Source organism: Nicotiana sylvestris, chromosome 6, assembly GCF_000393655.2.
Source record: "Nicotiana sylvestris chromosome 6, ASM39365v2, whole genome shotgun sequence".
NCBI classification, from domain to species: Eukaryota; Viridiplantae; Streptophyta; class Magnoliopsida; order Solanales; family Solanaceae; genus Nicotiana; species Nicotiana sylvestris.
In genome coordinates, this window is record NC_091062.1 from 61,059,587 (window position 1) to 61,076,834 (window position 17,248).

The 17,248-nt window shown below is 38.6% G+C and overlaps 1 protein-coding gene across 1 annotated transcript; it reads left to right on the forward strand.

Annotated features, from left to right (window-relative positions):
* Nucleotides 1–887: 887 nt before the first annotated feature.
* LOC104217621 (polygalacturonase-like) lies at nt 888–3,945 on the forward strand. The gene is made up of 4 exons (XM_009767915.2): nt 888–1,327; nt 1,706–1,995; nt 2,966–3,191; nt 3,444–3,945. Exons 1-4 carry the CDS (start codon nt 893–895, stop codon nt 3,669–3,671), a joined length of 1,179 nt encoding a protein of 392 aa, XP_009766217.1. The 5' UTR covers nt 888–892; the 3' UTR covers nt 3,672–3,945.
* The last annotated feature ends 13,303 nt before the right edge of the window (nt 3,946–17,248 follow it).

The window sequence follows — 17,248 nt, forward strand, 5'->3', positions numbered from 1 at the left end:
GCCCAGCAAGAGCGGAGCCTCTGGGAGATTGCAATATCGAGTCCAACTGTGCTCAATTGAACTTGCTACAGTATCAAATGTGGTAACGAGTTGTAGTTCGACCAAGCCCGAGCTTAGTCCGATCCTGCTCGAGCTGAACACGACCAGAGTCTGACCCGTTTTGTTACAGTATAACCGAGTTCAAATAAAGCCCAATCAACTTGATAAGTTGCAAGAAGCAAACAAGATGTGTAGACAAAATACGAGCCAACTTATCACATGGTTACCGTACATATCATAACATGGAGATGATGTGGGCCATGACGTGTGGATTACACATTTCATCTTTCCTTAAATCATTGCGGAATTACATACATGCAGAGTATTATTTAGAGACAAGTTGCTAAAGTCAATATAAACGAACATTACCTAATTACCCTTTAAACAAGGTTTGGATTCATCTTAAAACTTCTAAACCGTCTATTCATTTGTAACTTTCTACATTCTAGTTATTAACAGATCTTGCTAGCTAAAAATGCCGATAAAATTAAAATTGTATAACTGGCAACTCACATGTTGATGTTGCACTCAACTGATGCATTTCTTGCGTTCTTTATGGATCTTATAAATTGAAATAATTCTTTTAAATCCCATGATCTTTCCGCTTCTCTTTTGTCCTTTTTTCATCTTTTTAATATAACGAGCACATGTACATCCCTGGAATTCATCCATCGTCCATTTCCGTAGCATTTAAGTCACTTTCTAAATCTACATCCGAACTAGCGCAAAACCAAATTATCTATTGTCATGTGGACATAAAAGAAATTATTATATGGACACCATATGAATAACTATAAATAGGCAAATGCACAATCTTTATTTTCATTGTAACGACCTCTAAAAGCCAATCAACATGGCCAACTTCAAAACCATGACATGTACCGGTGTTTCTTTGTTGCTCTTCTTTTGTTTAATACCTTCTTGTTTAGCCTACAATGTGGTTAGTTTTGGGGCTAGGGGAGATGGGAGGACAGACTCAACTTCCGCATTTCTTCGCGCTTGGTCTGCTGCCTGCCACTCTACTAGCCAGGCCAATGTGTATATTCCACGAGGAACATATTTGGTAAGAACGTTGAATTTAAACGGCCCTTGCCGGAGAAGAATTGAGTTCCGAATTGACGGTACTCTTATTGCTCCGACCAATTATCACGCAATTGGTCATTCTGAGTTCTGGATTATGTTTTATAAGGTAAGTGGGCTTTCAGTGTATGGAGGAACTATGAACGCCAAGGGTCATGGTTATTGGTCGTGCCGAAATGGTGGAAAGTCTTGCCCACAAGGAGCTAGGGTATGTATACTTCCTTTATTCTCATTTATATCCGTCACTTCTTAGGGTTTTTTTTCTTTTTTATCTTAAATGTATCTATCCAGTAGGAAAAAAATCTCAGATATTTCAACATTTGTCGAAGCTTCTTCTCCATGAAGTGAATTATGGCTCACCTTCATTTCTTTAAGCATCAAATTCCATAGAAAACTAAGTTTCATCTTGAATTTTGGACTGTCTATATCACAACACAATAATAATAACTAATAAGTACACGATAAAACGAGTAAGAAATTAATGTCGTGACAAGGGAAGCTAGTACTATTATTTTTCTACAAAAAAGAAATTACCTGTCTAAGGAATCTCTAACATTGATGATTTAAAATGTCTATGTATTTGCAGTCAATACAATTTATGTGGTGTAACAATGTACTGTTGAGGGGCTTAACATCACTCCACAGTCAAAGAGTACATGTGGGAATAGGTTACAGCAGCAATGTGAGAGTTGAGAATGTGAAGATAATAGCCCCAAGTGGAAGCCCAAATACTGATGGCATTCATGTACAAAACTCAAGAGGGGTTACCATTTACGGCAGCATCATCCAGACTGGAGATGACTGCATTTCCGTTGGCCCTGGTTCCATGAACTTGTGGATTGAAAAAATTGGATGTGGACCTGGACATGGCATCAGGTAAATGATTACTTTCACAAACGTTTGTTTTTTTTATTGTTAATCCATTTTTATGTAGTATATATAAGGAAGAAAAAATAAGAGTAAGTCTATCTAACTTATGGTGCAAGTTAGATTTGATCTACACGAGTCATTACCTTCCGAACTTAGATGTAACTCATAAAGGAAATTTAAATCTCTTAAAACATTAAATTGTTAAATTGGAGACACATCTATTTTAAATTTATTTAATGAAAAATATTCAAATTTACTCTTTAAGCATTTGATTTATCTTACATTCGCTCTCTGTTTATCTTTTGATCCCTGAAAACCCTACATCATTAATTTTATCCCGTATTTGACACTCCCTCTGCAGGATATCGAATTTGACTATGACATTTGCGACGGTGGAGCCACGTAGACAAACAAAAGATCCAAATTTTCCCATAAACTTATAATTTGGTATATTTATATTCTCTGCAATAATCTGAAGCAAGTCCCTGAACAATTAAAAATGTCCAAGTATACCACCTATGTGGCTTGACCAATTTTTCTACGGTGAAAAACTGTCATTGGAAGAAGCATATTTGACACGAGAGATATTGGTGGGGGCTCCTATGAGCCGAAAGTTAAAGGAAATACTTATATAAGATAAATCACAAACGTTAGAGAAATATAATTGAATTGTTTCCCTACATTTAATTAAGCTTACCCACATCTTTTTTGGCCTGAATTTTTTATTGGACAAGCACTAGATGATGAGATTGAGGATAGGACATTTGCCCTGTTGTACTGGTATCATATTAAAGTATGCGATCACGTCATGTAAAATTTCACGTTTTTAGGACAAGATACATTTGTCTATTGATATTAAATTTACAACATATTCTAATAATTCAATTATTTTGTAGTCCGACTAATACGATTTCTGACTCAAATATGACGTGTTTGTGATAGTATATCGTGTTGATTGTTTGTTTCACATTTGCAGCATAGGAAGTTTGGGGAGTAGTTACAACGAAGCTGGAGTTGCGAATATAACAGTAACAAATTCGGTTTTCACGAAGACACAGAATGGCGTTAGAGTAAAGTCCTGGGCAAGACCAAGTGGTGGCTATGCTAAAAATCTCATGTTCTCAAATCTTATTATGAAGAATGTTGGGTACCCCATAATCATTGACCAAAACTATTGTCCCAATAATAATTGCCCTCATCAGGTATATATATATATATCATTAACTCATCTCCAACAAATTGCAACTCATTTCCTCTACAATTTTGTAAGCAATGTGAAGATTAATCTGCATGCGTAAAAACACAAGCACGACAAACGTAAAAATTAATAGATAGCGGTATTTTTTAATTTTTCCAATTATAACGCACATGAAAGAATAACTAATATTATTATTATCATTTGCAAATAAACTTAGTTATCTATCTGAATTAGAGTTACTGTTTATTAAATGAAGAATTCAGGAGTAAAGGTGAGTCAAGTAACATACAAGAATGTGAAAGGGACATCATCCACACAGGCAGCTATGAAATTTGATTGCAGTTATACAAATCCATGCACTGGAATCAGACTGCAAGACATAAAGCTTACTCACAATGATCGCTTAAGAAGGCCTGCAATATCCTACTGTAGAAATGCAAGTGGAAGACGTGGTGGCACAGTCACTCCCAGGAGTTGCTTCTAAAACAATACAGAAAACAAAAAAACTCCTTGTATATACTTTTATATCAAGTTCAGAGTGCAAACCCAACGCATTCCCACCCCCACCGCGCCCAAGAAAAGAAAAAAACACTTTTCTTCTCTGCGTCTATTGTTCTTAAATAAGTTGTTGTTCTACATATATCCGTGGTTGATAGTTGATCTACAATATAGGTGTTTGTTTGTGGTGAATCAGTTATCAAAGTCTTCTTCTGGACTATATTTTAGAAGTAGTCCCTTGTGTACGTAGTTTCTTTGCTCTGTCGAACCACATTTATATATACTAATTTTAGAATACGTGCGTTGCACGTGTTAATTTGCAGGGTCTATTAGTAATAAACTAGTTGTAAGATAGTTTGTTATTGGCAAGTTGGAAGTGGGAGGTTTCTTACTCGTACCGTGCCTGTTAGCCTCGGAACTTATCATAATGAAATAGCGCATAACAGGCACGAGATTGACTCAACAGGTACGAGTTTATCTCAACAGGCACGAGTTTGTCTCAACAGGCACGAGTTTGTCTCAACAGGCACGAGTTTGTCTCAACAGGCACGAGTTTGTCTCAACAGGCACGAGACTGACTCAACAGGCACGAGACTGACTCAACAGACACGAGATTAACTCAACAGGCACGAGATCCTAGAGTTAATTATTTATTTGAATTTTAAATTCAAAATTTGAATAAATAGTCGTGTCTGTTTGTGAAACAAGACATCCTATCAGAAAGGGTCTGTTGGTTGCCTATAAATACACAAGAATTCCAACGAAGTGGATATAGAAAATCACAAGTGTTACTGCAGGCTTTGTTGTATCCTGAAGAGAATCGTTTTGTATTTTCCCTAAATTAGTATACAGGCGATAACTCTTTAAGGACAGTTGATTTTCACGCCTCAAAGCCAATTTGATTATTTTATTTCTAACAATCTTAAAGAGTTATTCTGCTATGGAGAAATTGATGTCTGTTGTTGAGAATCCGAAGGAGTTCATCAAACTTGATCGCTTTGATGGAACGAACTTTACCCGTTGGAGAGACAAGATGATATTCTTGTTGTCCGCTCTCAATATCTACTATGTTCTTGATTCTGCCTTGCCTCCGAATGCCTGAGCCCACAGCAGAAGATTCTGACGTAGTCAAGGAAGAAAGGAAGAAACGAGAACATGATGAACTGTTGTGTCGCGGCCATATTCTGAATACTTTGACAGATCGACTCTATGATCTTTACTGCAATCTGAAGTCGCCAAGAGAGATTTGGACTGCTCTACAAACTGCATACCAGAATGAAAAACGAGGTATTGACAAATTCCTGGCTCTGCAGTACTTTGAATTTAAAATATTTGATACTAGGCCTATAATGGATCAAATTCATGAACTGCAAATCTTAATATCAAAACTAAGTGATCTTGAAGTTAAAATTCATGATGCACTTCAAATAGGTGCTATTCTTTCGAAATTGCCTTCCTCTTGGAATGACTACAGAAAGAAAATCCTACATTCTATGGATAAAATGACTGTGGAACAATTTCGTACTCACATTCAAATTGAAAGTGAGACTCATGCTCGTGATGCTATTAGTCAGCCTTCGAGTTCCGCAGTCAATTTTGTCAGTCAGAATGGTTCAGGAAGTGGGAACAAACATCTGAAAGTTTCCAAAAAGTCTTCTTTTAAACAGAGAAAGAACTTTAGTTGTCATCATTGTGGAAAGAAAGGCCATATGATTCGGGACTGCAGATATAGAAAGGCAGGAATAAATTTCAACGCAGGCAACACCGAAAAGTCTAGAAAGATTGAAAAATCTGGAAATTCTGAAAAGGCAAACATAGTGGAAAATTCTGCCCAAGGACTGGTTGCCATGGTTTCCGCAATGCAAATTGGTATGGTCACAGAGTTGAATGTGGCTACCGCTGCTACAAAAACTCAAGACTGGTGGCTAGATTCGGGTGCTACTATTCATGTCTGTTATGACAAGAAGATGTTCAAGACATGCAGAAGTGCAGGATTCTGAACAAGTCTTGATGGGAAACCATGTTGCGGCAGATGTTGCTGGAAAAGGAAGTATTGAGATTAACTTCACATCTGGCCAGAAGTTGACGTTACTGAATGTGTATCATGTTCCTGATATGAAGAAAAACTTAATGTCCGCTGCTTTGCTGTCAAAGAAAGGCTTCAAGATAGTTATTGAGTCTGATCATGTAATAGTGTCTAAGAATGGTGTTTTTGTTGGAAAAGGCTATAACTGTAACGGCATGTTCAAATTGAGTATTAATGAAATAAATTATGTTTCTGCTTACATCGTTGAGTCTGATTCTTGTTTATGGCATGCTAGACTAGGACATTTAAATTTTGGCTCTTTGAATTATATGTCCAAAAATGGTTATATCTCATGTAAAACTCAACATATAAAATGTGAAATTTGCATACAAGCAAAGATGACAAAGAAACCATTTCGTAAAGTTGAAAGATCCACAGAACTATTAGATTTAATTCATTCAGACTTGTGTGAATTAAATGGAGAATTAACTAGAGGAGGCAAAAGATATTTTATTACTTTTATAGACGACTTCTCTAGATTTACATATGTTTACCTACTTAGAACTAAGGACGAAGCTTTTCAAAAGTTTAAAGAATACAAGTCTGTTGTGGAAAATCAAAGGAGTAGGAAAATTAAAATTATTCGAAGTGATAGAGGCGGAGAATATTTTTCTAACGAATTTAATAAGTTCTGTGAAGAGCATGGCCTAATACATCAAATGAGTGCCCCTTATACTCCTCAACAAAATGGGTTAGCGGAAAGGAAAAATAGAACTTTGGTGGATATGGTTAATGCTATGTTACTTAATGCACATTTGCCACATAATTTATGGGGTGAAGCACTACTAACTGCATGTTATATTTTAAATAGAGTGCCTTCAAAGAGTATGCATATTTCGCCTTATGAGCTTTGGAATGGTAGAAAACCAAATTTAAATTATTTTAAAGTGTGGGGGTGTATATCCTATTATAGAGTACCTGACCATCAAAGAACAAAATTGGGTCCTAGAGGAATTAAAAGTGTTTTTATAGGATATGCACAACACTCCAAAGCTTATAGACTGCTAGATCTAGAATCTAATGTCATTATAGAATCTATACATGTTGAATTTATTGAAAATAGATTTATAAATGACAATGTTGATGAAATGACTGAAATAAATGGAAAACGTATTGATGCTAATAAATTGTCGCTTCCTGAAATTATTAAAACTAAGGAAAGAAGTGATGATATGCAGATAGAACCAAGGAAAAGCCAAAGAATAAGAAAGGAAAAACATCTTGGTTCTGATTTTATTTCTTCACAATCTATAGTATTTCTTGTTGAAGGAGATAGGACAAACGTTTGTAATCAAATTCCAATTGTATTAAATGTTGAAGAAGACCCAAAGACGTTTCAAGAAGCAATGTCTTCTAGAGACGCTGCTTTTTGGAAAGAGGCCATTAATGATGAAATAGACTCAATTATATCCAACAACACTTGGGTTTTGGTTGATCTTCCTCTTGGATCAAAACCTATAGGTTGTAAGTGGGTCTTTAGGAGAAAGTACAATACAGATGGTTCCATCCAAACCTTCAAAGCAAGATTAGTTGCAAAAGGTTTCACTCAAAAGGAAGGCATAGACTATTTTGATACATATGCTCCTGTTGCAAGAATAACATCGATTAGAGTCCTTTTATCCTTGGCCTCTATCTATGATCTTTACGTACATCAAATGGATGTTAAAACAGCCTTTTTAAATGGGAACCTTAGTGAAGAAATATATATGCAACAACCTGAAGGTTTTGTTCTTCCGGGAAACGAGAAGAAAGTTTGCAAATTGATAAAGTCTCTTTATGGTCTTAAACAAGCGCCTAAACAATGGCATGAAAGATTTGATAGTGTGATACTATCAACCGGATTCGTACATAATAATACAGACAAGTGCATTTACTCTAAATTTACAAAAGAATATGGAGTAATAATTTGTTTATATGTCGATGACATGCTGATTTTTGGTACGAATCTACAAGGAATTATCGAGACCAAAAAGTATCTAACCTCAGTTTTTAAAATGAAGGATTTAAATGAAGTTGATACTATTTTGGGAATCAAGGTCAAAAGAGATAACAAGCAAGTGACTTTGTCACAAGCACATTATATAGATAAAATCCTTACTAAATTCAGTCATTTAGGAATAAAGGGGTATAATACTCCTTATGATTCTAGTGTTAAGCTAACTGCAAATACTGGAAGAGCAGTAGCACAGTTGGAGTATGCAAGTGCGATAGGTAGTATGATGTATGCAATGCATTGCACTAGACCCGACATTGCATTTGCTGTTTGTAAACTTTCAAGGTTTACCAGTAATCCAGGTAATGATCATTGGAAAGCAATAAGTAGAGTACTTGGATATTTAAAATATACAAAGCACTTAGGCATTTGCTATAATGGTTTTCCTAATGTATTAGAGGGATATTCTGATGCAAGTTGGATTACAAGTGTTAATGATAATAAATCCACATCAGGATGGATATTTACTCTAGGCGGTGGAGCCATTAGTTGGGCATCCAAGAAACAAACATGTATTTCCCATTCTACTATGGAATCTGAATTTATTGCATTAGCAGCTGCTGGAAAAGAAGCAGAATGGCTGAGGAATATGTTACTTGATATAAAGTTGTGGCCACAACCTATGCCAACCATTTCCATATTCTGTGATAGTGAGACTACAATGTGTGTTGCTCACAATAAAATATATAATGGGAAATCGAGACATATAAGCTTGAGACATGCTTATATAAGAGAATTAATTACTAATGGAGCTATAGCTATAATATTTGTGAGATCAAATAAGAATTTGGCTGATCCACTTACGAAGCCATTAGGTAGAGATGTAGTACAACAAACTTGTGGAGAGATGGCGCTGAGACCCTTAAATTAAATACAAGGAATGGGAACCCCACTTTGAGTTAGTATACACTTTTACAATATAAGTTCAATGGGTAATAACAAGTTACTTGTATTGTTTAAGCACTGATCTCCTCTTTAGGAGCCCTAATTCTAATGTACTACTTACTGTTATATGAGGAGTTAAGGAGTTGTTAAATGCTTGTTATAACAGGGGCATAAAGACAAACTCCAAAGTGCATACTGTTACATGAAAAGGTTGATTAATCTTAATGGAATTATTAATGTCTGGAGTAACAGGGACATATAACTAATTCCACCTATATGAATATTGAAGTGGTGCCGCTTCTAGCAAGATTTAAAGGGTTGATCTTGTAAATATTCATGAATTCAGGATGAGCACATGGTCGTAAACGTGCTAAAGCGAATACTGGATTTTCTAAGCTACTAGATAACGTTGTGTGTGTGGTATTTTCTGTTTTGGCATAAGGATTTGTGGTTCAAATCTTAAGATACCATTAATTTCGTCAAAACTTTAAAATACTTACACTAAAGGAAAGTTCAAATCTGTAAAAGATACTTTCAATTATTCACAAGTTTTATGAAGTGAAATAACAAACTAGTGGGGGATTGTAAGATAGTTTGTTATTGGCAAGTTGGAAGTGGGAGGTTTCTTACTCGTACCGTGCCTGTTAGCCTCAGAACTTATCATAATTAAATAGCGCATAACAGGCACGAGATTGACTCAACAGGTACGAGTTTATCTCAACAGGCACGAGTTTGTCTCAACAGGCACGAGTTTGTCTCAACAGGCACAAGTTTGTCTCAACAGGCACGAGTTTGTCTCAACAGGCACGAGTTTGTCTCAACAGGCACGAGATTGTCTCAACAGGCACGAGACTGACTCAACAGGCACGAGACTGACTCAACAGACACGAGATTAACTCAACAGGCACGAGATCCTAGAGTTAATTATTTATTTGAATTTTAAATTCAAAATTTGAATAAATAGTCGTGTCTGTTTGTGAAACAAGACATCCTATCAGAAAGGGTCTGTTGGTTGCCTATAAATACACAAGAATTCCAACGAAGTGGATATAGAAAATCACAAGTATTACTGCAGGCTTTGTTGTATCCTGAAGAGAATCGTTTTGTATTTTCCCTAAATTAGTATACAGGCGATAACTCTTTAAGGACAGTTGATTTTCACGCCTCAAAGCCAATTTGATTATTTTATTTCTAACACTAGTATTACTACCCGTGCGATGCGCGGACATTATTAAAGAATATTAATTATATCAAACATTCATGATCTGATTTGTTTGGATACATTTTAACAAAATTGTAGTTATTATCTTATCTCGATGTAAGTACCCTTATAATAAAAATATATGTAACTAAATTAAACAAATCATATAATCATCGTATAACTCTTGGATGATATCAAAATATCATACTCCTTTCTTTTCAATTTATCTGGCAGTATTAGATCAGTTAGTAAAAAATAAAAAAAGACTTTTAAAACTTGTGGTCTAAAATAAACCATAAATATTTGTATGCCTATAATTAATTCATTTAGGGGTAAAGTATAAATTCTACGGATAAATTATATCTACGTAAGGAAAAGTGACATTTTTTTTACAGACTAAAAAGGAAAAAAGTGCTGCATAAATAAGACGGGTGAAATAATTATATAGTTTGTGCTCCACAAAATCTAAAAATATAACACGATTCAACTCAAATAAGAATATATTATAATTAAGTGAATCTAAAAATGCTTGATTTTGTATTTTTCTAACTTCATTTGTTATTTGATCATCATTGTCATCGTAATCATCATCATTAAAATCTTCAATTTCGTCCTTGTAATGAAGATCATAAAGTTATTCTTTTGTAAAGAGATGTATATTTAGAATAGCCTCATATGAGAAAAAAATGTCATGTCTTTTAATAATTAAAAAATAATGTGAAAATTATCTTCGATTGGATTAGAAGGTATTTTGACTTAGATAGAATCAGAATTATTATTGGGATTTTTATTCAACTCGTTTTCTGTTAATTCAGTAACTCGATTTATAGGTCTTACTTATTCAGTTATTTTATGAAATCTTATAGCTTTCAATTAGATATGTGGATTATAAATATCGATGTTATATTCTTACTTTTATATGTGTGTGCATACATACATACATACACATACACACACACACACACACACACACACATATATATATATATATATATATATATATATATATATATATATATATATATTATATTACTTCTGATCAAAATGATACTACAATAATATTTTAGTCAAAAATGATATTATGTTATTGTTGGAGAAATCAAATAAATTTTAGCTAATTGCTTTATAAGATTTTTAAACATTCTTATAAGTTATCGTAATACTGCATTGTGACGACCCGACCAGTCGTCTCATGAGTTGCCGCTCTGTTTTTTCCATTTCTGTTGTTTATGCTTCGTTATCCGTGTTTTGCGGTATCGAATTGGTCGGATCGAGTTCGGAGTGGTTTTGATAAGGTTTGAGACACTTAGTCTTTTTTAAGAAGGTTTAAGTTGGAGAAGTCAATCGGATGTTGACTTATATATTAGAGGACTCGGATGTGAGTTCTGATGATTTTGTTAGCTTCAGGAGGTGATTTATGACTTAGGAGTGTGATCAGAATGGGTTTTGGAGGTCCGAAGTAGAATTAGGCTTGAATTGGCGAAGTTGATATTTTAGCGATTTCCGGTTGATAGGCGAGATTTTGATATAGAAGTCGAACTGGAATTCCAAGAGTTGTAGTAGCTTCGTTATGTCAGTTGGGATATGTGTGTAAAATTTCAGGTCATTTGGACACGGTTTGGTTGGATTTTTGATCAAAAGCGTATTTCGGAAGATTTTAGAAACTTAGGCTTGAATCTGATGTGTTTTGAGTGATTTGATGTTGTTTGAGGTGTTTTGATGATTGGAAAATGTTTGAATGGGGTTTTAGGATGTGTTGATGCCTTTGGTTAAGGTCCCAGGGGCCTTGGGTGAGTTTCGGGTGATTAATCGAATCATTTGAAGTTGGAAAAGATTGCAGAAAATGTTGTTCAGCTGTTGCAGGGATTTTACCCTTCGCGTTCGTGAAGAGGAAGTTGAGGAAGGCAAGAATTAAGCCTTCGCGTTCGCGAGAAGAGCTTCGCATTCGCGGAAGGCTGGAAAGTGGTGCATCGCATTTGCGAGAAGGTCTTCGCGATCGCATAGAGGAAATTGGGTCAGATGGGTTCGAGGTCCAGTGTTCATCGCGTTCGCGGATGAGTGAGTGCGTTCGCGAAGGTTAAGGTGGACGAATCATCGCGTTCGCAATGGTCATTATGCGTTCGCATAGAAACGAAGTTGGTCAACGCGAGTTTGTACTTCGCGAACGCGTGGGTTTGACCGCATTCACGAAGAAGGAAATATAGACCTGGGCAGAATGTTTTTAAGTCGTCTTGTTCGCGATTTTGGGGCTTATTTCACCCATAGCTGCTCGTTTTTGGAGATTTTTGAAGAAAATTGAAGAGGGATGGATTTTAGGGGAATCGTTAGGAGGTAAGATTTTTGGACTAAAAACTCGATTATTATGTGAATTCCACCTAGAAAATCATGAAAGCTAAGCCTAAAATTGAAAAACTAGGGCTTGAGAAATTGGACTTTTGATAGGGGATTTGGAGGACCATTTGGGGTCTGATTCGAGAACTTTTGATATGTATGAACTCGTGGGGAGATAAAGAATCTAATGATGTAAAAATTTCTGAATTTCGAGAAGTAGGCCCGGGGCTCGGAGTTTGCTAATTTCGGGATTTGTGCCATTTATTGATTGTTTTCGCTTGGGCTTTGTTCCCTTAGCATATTTTGACGTTCTCGTTCTGATTTTGGATAGATTCGATGCGTGTGGAGACCGATTTGAGGGGCAAAGGCATCGCGAGTTATAGATTTAGTCGGTTTGAGGTGAGTAATGATTGTAAATGATGTTTTGAGAGTTTGAAACCCTGGATTGCACATCGTAGTGCTATATTGAGGTGAGGCACAAGCTCGATGATGAGCGTGGAGTCGTGCACTATTGGGGTGTGACTTGGTCCGTCCCGATTGATGATTTTACCGCGTATTTGATTGAAAACTATTTGCTATCATCATTATTTGGACTGAATGCCATATTTGGGCCTAGTGCCAACTATTTGAACCCTTCAGGGATTTTTATTGATATTTCCTCACTATTGTGACTTTATACTTGAACTCAATAATGTTATTTTCCACCATTTTATTACTCAGCCATGTTTACTCAGTTTTAAGACTTAAATGATATTTTAAATGATGTTTGGGCTGAGAAACACTATTTTACTATTGCGCGAGGGGCTAGTGATGATTTTTGGACTGAGTAAGGTCGAGGGCCTATATTGTGAGGAAACATTGATACTGATTTAAGGCCGAGGGCCTGAGATATATATACGCCACGAGGTGGCTTGTTTGATATGAGGTCGAGGGCCTAGATTTGATGCCACAAGATGGCTTGTTATTGCGCTTGGGCCGTAAGGGGCCCCTCTAGGAGTCTGTACACCCCAAGTGAGCCCGGATACCCATTGTGATGTGAGATTGAGCCCGATGGGCTGGTATTGTTCTGAGATTGAGCCCGAGGGGCAGGTACTGTTCTAAGATGTTGTCCGAGGGGCGAATTTTGTTGATATTGTGCCTGAAGGGCGAACTTCTATTTGTTTACTTTATCTTAATTATTTGTCAATTACCTGTTTATTAGTTGAAAGAGGATTTTACTTGATTTTACTGGTTTTACTGCTTTTAAGTAATTTTACTGCTTCATTATAGAATGCCCTGTGCCTTACGCGTGTTCTTACTTTTAGTCGTTATTTACATTTGTTACTCACTAAGTTGGAGTACTCACTTTACTCCCTGCACCCCTGTGTGCAGATTCAGGCGTTGCTGGTTCTGCTCTAGAGTGTTGATTTCCTCCAGTTCTAGGTGGGCCTTTCGGAGATTACGAGGTAGTTGTTGACGTCCGCAGCCTCGTGTCTCTACTCCTCTAGCACTTTTGTTCCTTTTCAAACATTTGTAGTGGTTCATGACTTTAGCAGACTTGTATTATGGCTCATAGATGCTCGTGACTTGTGACACCCCGATTAGGGCTGTGTTGGGTTGTACTTCTGCACTTTATTGGCATTATTCGCTACTAAGTATTGCTACATGTTCTAGATTGCTTTTATGTTATTTAACTATTTTAAAAGTGAATTGGGTTTAATTGGCTGCCTTGTCTTCACGAGAGGCGCCATTATGATCGAGTTCGGGGTTAGGGTCGTGACAAGTTGGTATCAGTGCCTAGGTTACATAAGTCTCACGAGTCATGAGCAGGTTTAGTAGAGTCTCGCGGATCGGTACGGAGACGTCTGTATTTATCCTTGAGAGGCTACAGAACCTTTGGGAAAAAGCTTCATATTCTTGAAGTTCTTGTCATGCGAACTTGTTGATCCGAGTACTGAACTTCTGTTATTCTATTCTCTCACAGATGGTGAGGACACGCGCTACCGGATAGGGTCGACGAGCACCAGCCCCACCTGCTGTGGCCACCAGAGGCCGAGGACACAGCCGTGGTCGTGGTAGAGGCAGAGCAGCGAGGGCAGCACCTGTAGATCCACCAGCTGCCCCAGTTCAGGATTAGGTCCCAGTTATGGACGCTCCTGCAGCACCAACTCAGGCACCAGCTGTGCCCATTGTGATTCTGGGTCTTCAGGAGGCCTTGGAATAGATCTTATTAGTTTGCACTGGCCTGGCTCAGGTGGTTTCAGCCACTACAGCCGCAGCTACTTCACAGGCCGGGGGAGGCAATCAAACTCCCGCCGCTCGCACACCTGAGCAGGTTGTGCAGGGACTTCAGATGCCGGGGGCACCTCCAGCCCAACCGGTTGCACCAGCTTAGGAGTTTGTGGTACCAGTTATGCCGGATGATGAGCAGCATCATCATCATCAGCGGTTTGGTAGACTCCAGCCTCCGACATTCAGCGGTGCAGAGGGCGAGGATGCCCAGGGTTTCTTGGATAAGTTCCAGTGGATGCTTCGTACATCAGGGATTCTTGAGACTAGTGGTGTGGCATTTACTACCTTTCAGTTTTCTGGGGCTGCCTTCACTTGGTGGGAGTCGTATGAGAGGCGTAGGCATGTTGGTGCAGCGCCCCTTACTTGGCAGCAATTCTCCATTCTCTAGCTGGAGAAGTATATGTCATAGTCCCGCAGAGAGGAGTTGCATAGGCAGTTTGAGTGGTTGCGACAGGGGGATATGAGTGTGTCATAGTATGAGTTGAGGTTTTATGAGTTGGCTCGTCATGCCATCTTGTTGGTTCTGACAGATCGAGAGAGGATCAGGAGGTTTGTTGATGGTCTTACTTATCATCTCCGTATTCTTATGACTAGTGAGAGGGTGACTAGTGCTACCTTCGAGGAGTTTGTGGATATTGCCCGTGGGATTGAGACGATTCACCGTCAGGAGCGAGAGGAGAGGGAGGCCAAGAGGCCTCGAGGATCTGGCAGCTATAGTGGCACTCCTTCGAGGGGCCAGTTTCAGCACAACAGAGGTCGTTCATTCAGGCCTACTCAGTCAGCTCGCGCAGGTTATCGTGGGGCATCTTCGGGTCATGGTTATCATGGATCTCAGCAGGGCCAGTCATCACTCAGCGCCCTTCCAGCTTAGAGTTTGATCCGTGCTCCATCAGTTCATGGCTCTTCTATGCCGAGTGCATCTGCTAGTCACTCTGATGCGAGGGATTCCCTTTAGTCCCCTTCTCCAGCACCTGGGAGTTATTTTGAGTGTGGTGAGATGGGCCACATGTGGAGGCAGTGTCTTCGTTGTGTTGCTAGTTCATCACAGCAGAGGGGTCAGTCATCGGCTTCAGCGCCAGTTTCTTCACCTCCTCCCGCTCAGCCAGCTAGGGGTGGGGGTCAATCAGCTAGAGGCCGTCCCAGAGGGGGAGGTCGATCAGGGGGTGGTCAGGCCCATTTCTATGCACTCCTAGGCAGACCCGATGCTATTACTTTAGATACTGTCATTACAGGTATTGTTTTAGTCTGCCACAGAGATGCTTCTGTATTATTTGATCCTGGTTCCACCTTTTCTATGTGTCAACATACTTTGCTCATTATTTGGGTACACCCCGTGAGTTTCTTACTTTACCTATTCATGTATCTATCCCGGTGGGCGATATTGTTGTTGTAGATCGTGTGTACCGGTCGTGTGTGGTGACTATTGGGGGTATGGATACCCGAGTGGATCTATTGCTATTGAGCATGGTGGATTTTGATGTCATTTTGGTTATGGATTGGTTATCTTCGTGTCGTGCTATTCTGGATTGTCATGCTAAGACAGTCATATGGGCTATGCTGGGTGTACTATGGATCGAGTGGTGAGGTGTGACTGATTATGTTCCTAGTAGAGTGATCTCTTTCTTGAAGGCCCAGCGTATGGTTGGGAAGAGTTGTCTTTCATATCTAGCATTTGTGAGGGATGTCGGAGCTGAGGCTCCCAGTATTGATTCTGTTCCAGTTGTAAGGGATTTTCCCGATGTGTTTCTTGTAGACCTGTCGGGCATGCCACCAGATAGGGATATTGATTTTGGTATTGACCTAGTGCCGGGCACTCAGCCCATTTCTTTTCCGCCGTATCGTATGGCACCAACGGAGTTGAAGGAATTAAAAGAACAGCTTCATGAACTTCTTGATAAACGGTTCATTCGCCCTAGTATGTCACCTTGGTGTGCGCCGGTTCTGTTTGTGAAGAAGAAGGATGGCACAATGAGAATACACATTGATTATAGGCAATTGAACAAGGTAACAATTAAGAACAAGTATCATTTGCCTCGCATTGATGATTTATTTGACCAGCTTCAGGGAGCGAGGGTGTTCTCCAAGATTGATCTCCGTTCAGGTTATCACCAGTTGAAGATCAGGGACTCGGATATTCTTAAGACGACTTTCAGGACCCGATATGGTCATTATGAGTTCTTGGTGATGTCTTTTGGGCTGACAATGCCCCAGCAACGTTCATGCATCTGATGAATAGCGTGTTCCGGCCTTATCTCGATTCGTTCTTCATAGTCTTCATTGATGATATGCTGGTGTACTCGCGTAGTCAGGAGGAACACGCGGAGCATTTGAGAGTTGTATTGCAGAGATTTAAGGAGGAGAAGCTTTATGCAAAATTCTACAAGTGTGAGTTTTGGCTCAGTTCAGTGGCTTTCTTGGGGAACGTGGTGTCCAGCGAGGGTATTCAGGTTGATCTGAAGAAGATAGAGGCGGTCCAGAGTTGGCCTAGACCGTCCTCAGCCACAGAGTTTTGCAGCTTTCTTGGTTTGGTAGGCTATTATCGCCCGTTTGTTCAGGGATTCTCATATATCGCATCGCCATTGACCAAGTTGACTCAAAAGGGTGCTCCATTTGTATGGTCGGACGAGTGTAAGGAGAGCTTTCAGAAGCTCAAGACAGTTTTGACTACAGCTCTAGTGTTGGTTTTGCCATCAGCTTCAAGTTCATATATAGTGTATTGTGATTCTTTGAGAGTTGGGATTGGTTGTGTGCTGATGCATGAGGGTAGAGTTATTGCTTATGCTTCTCGTCAGTTGA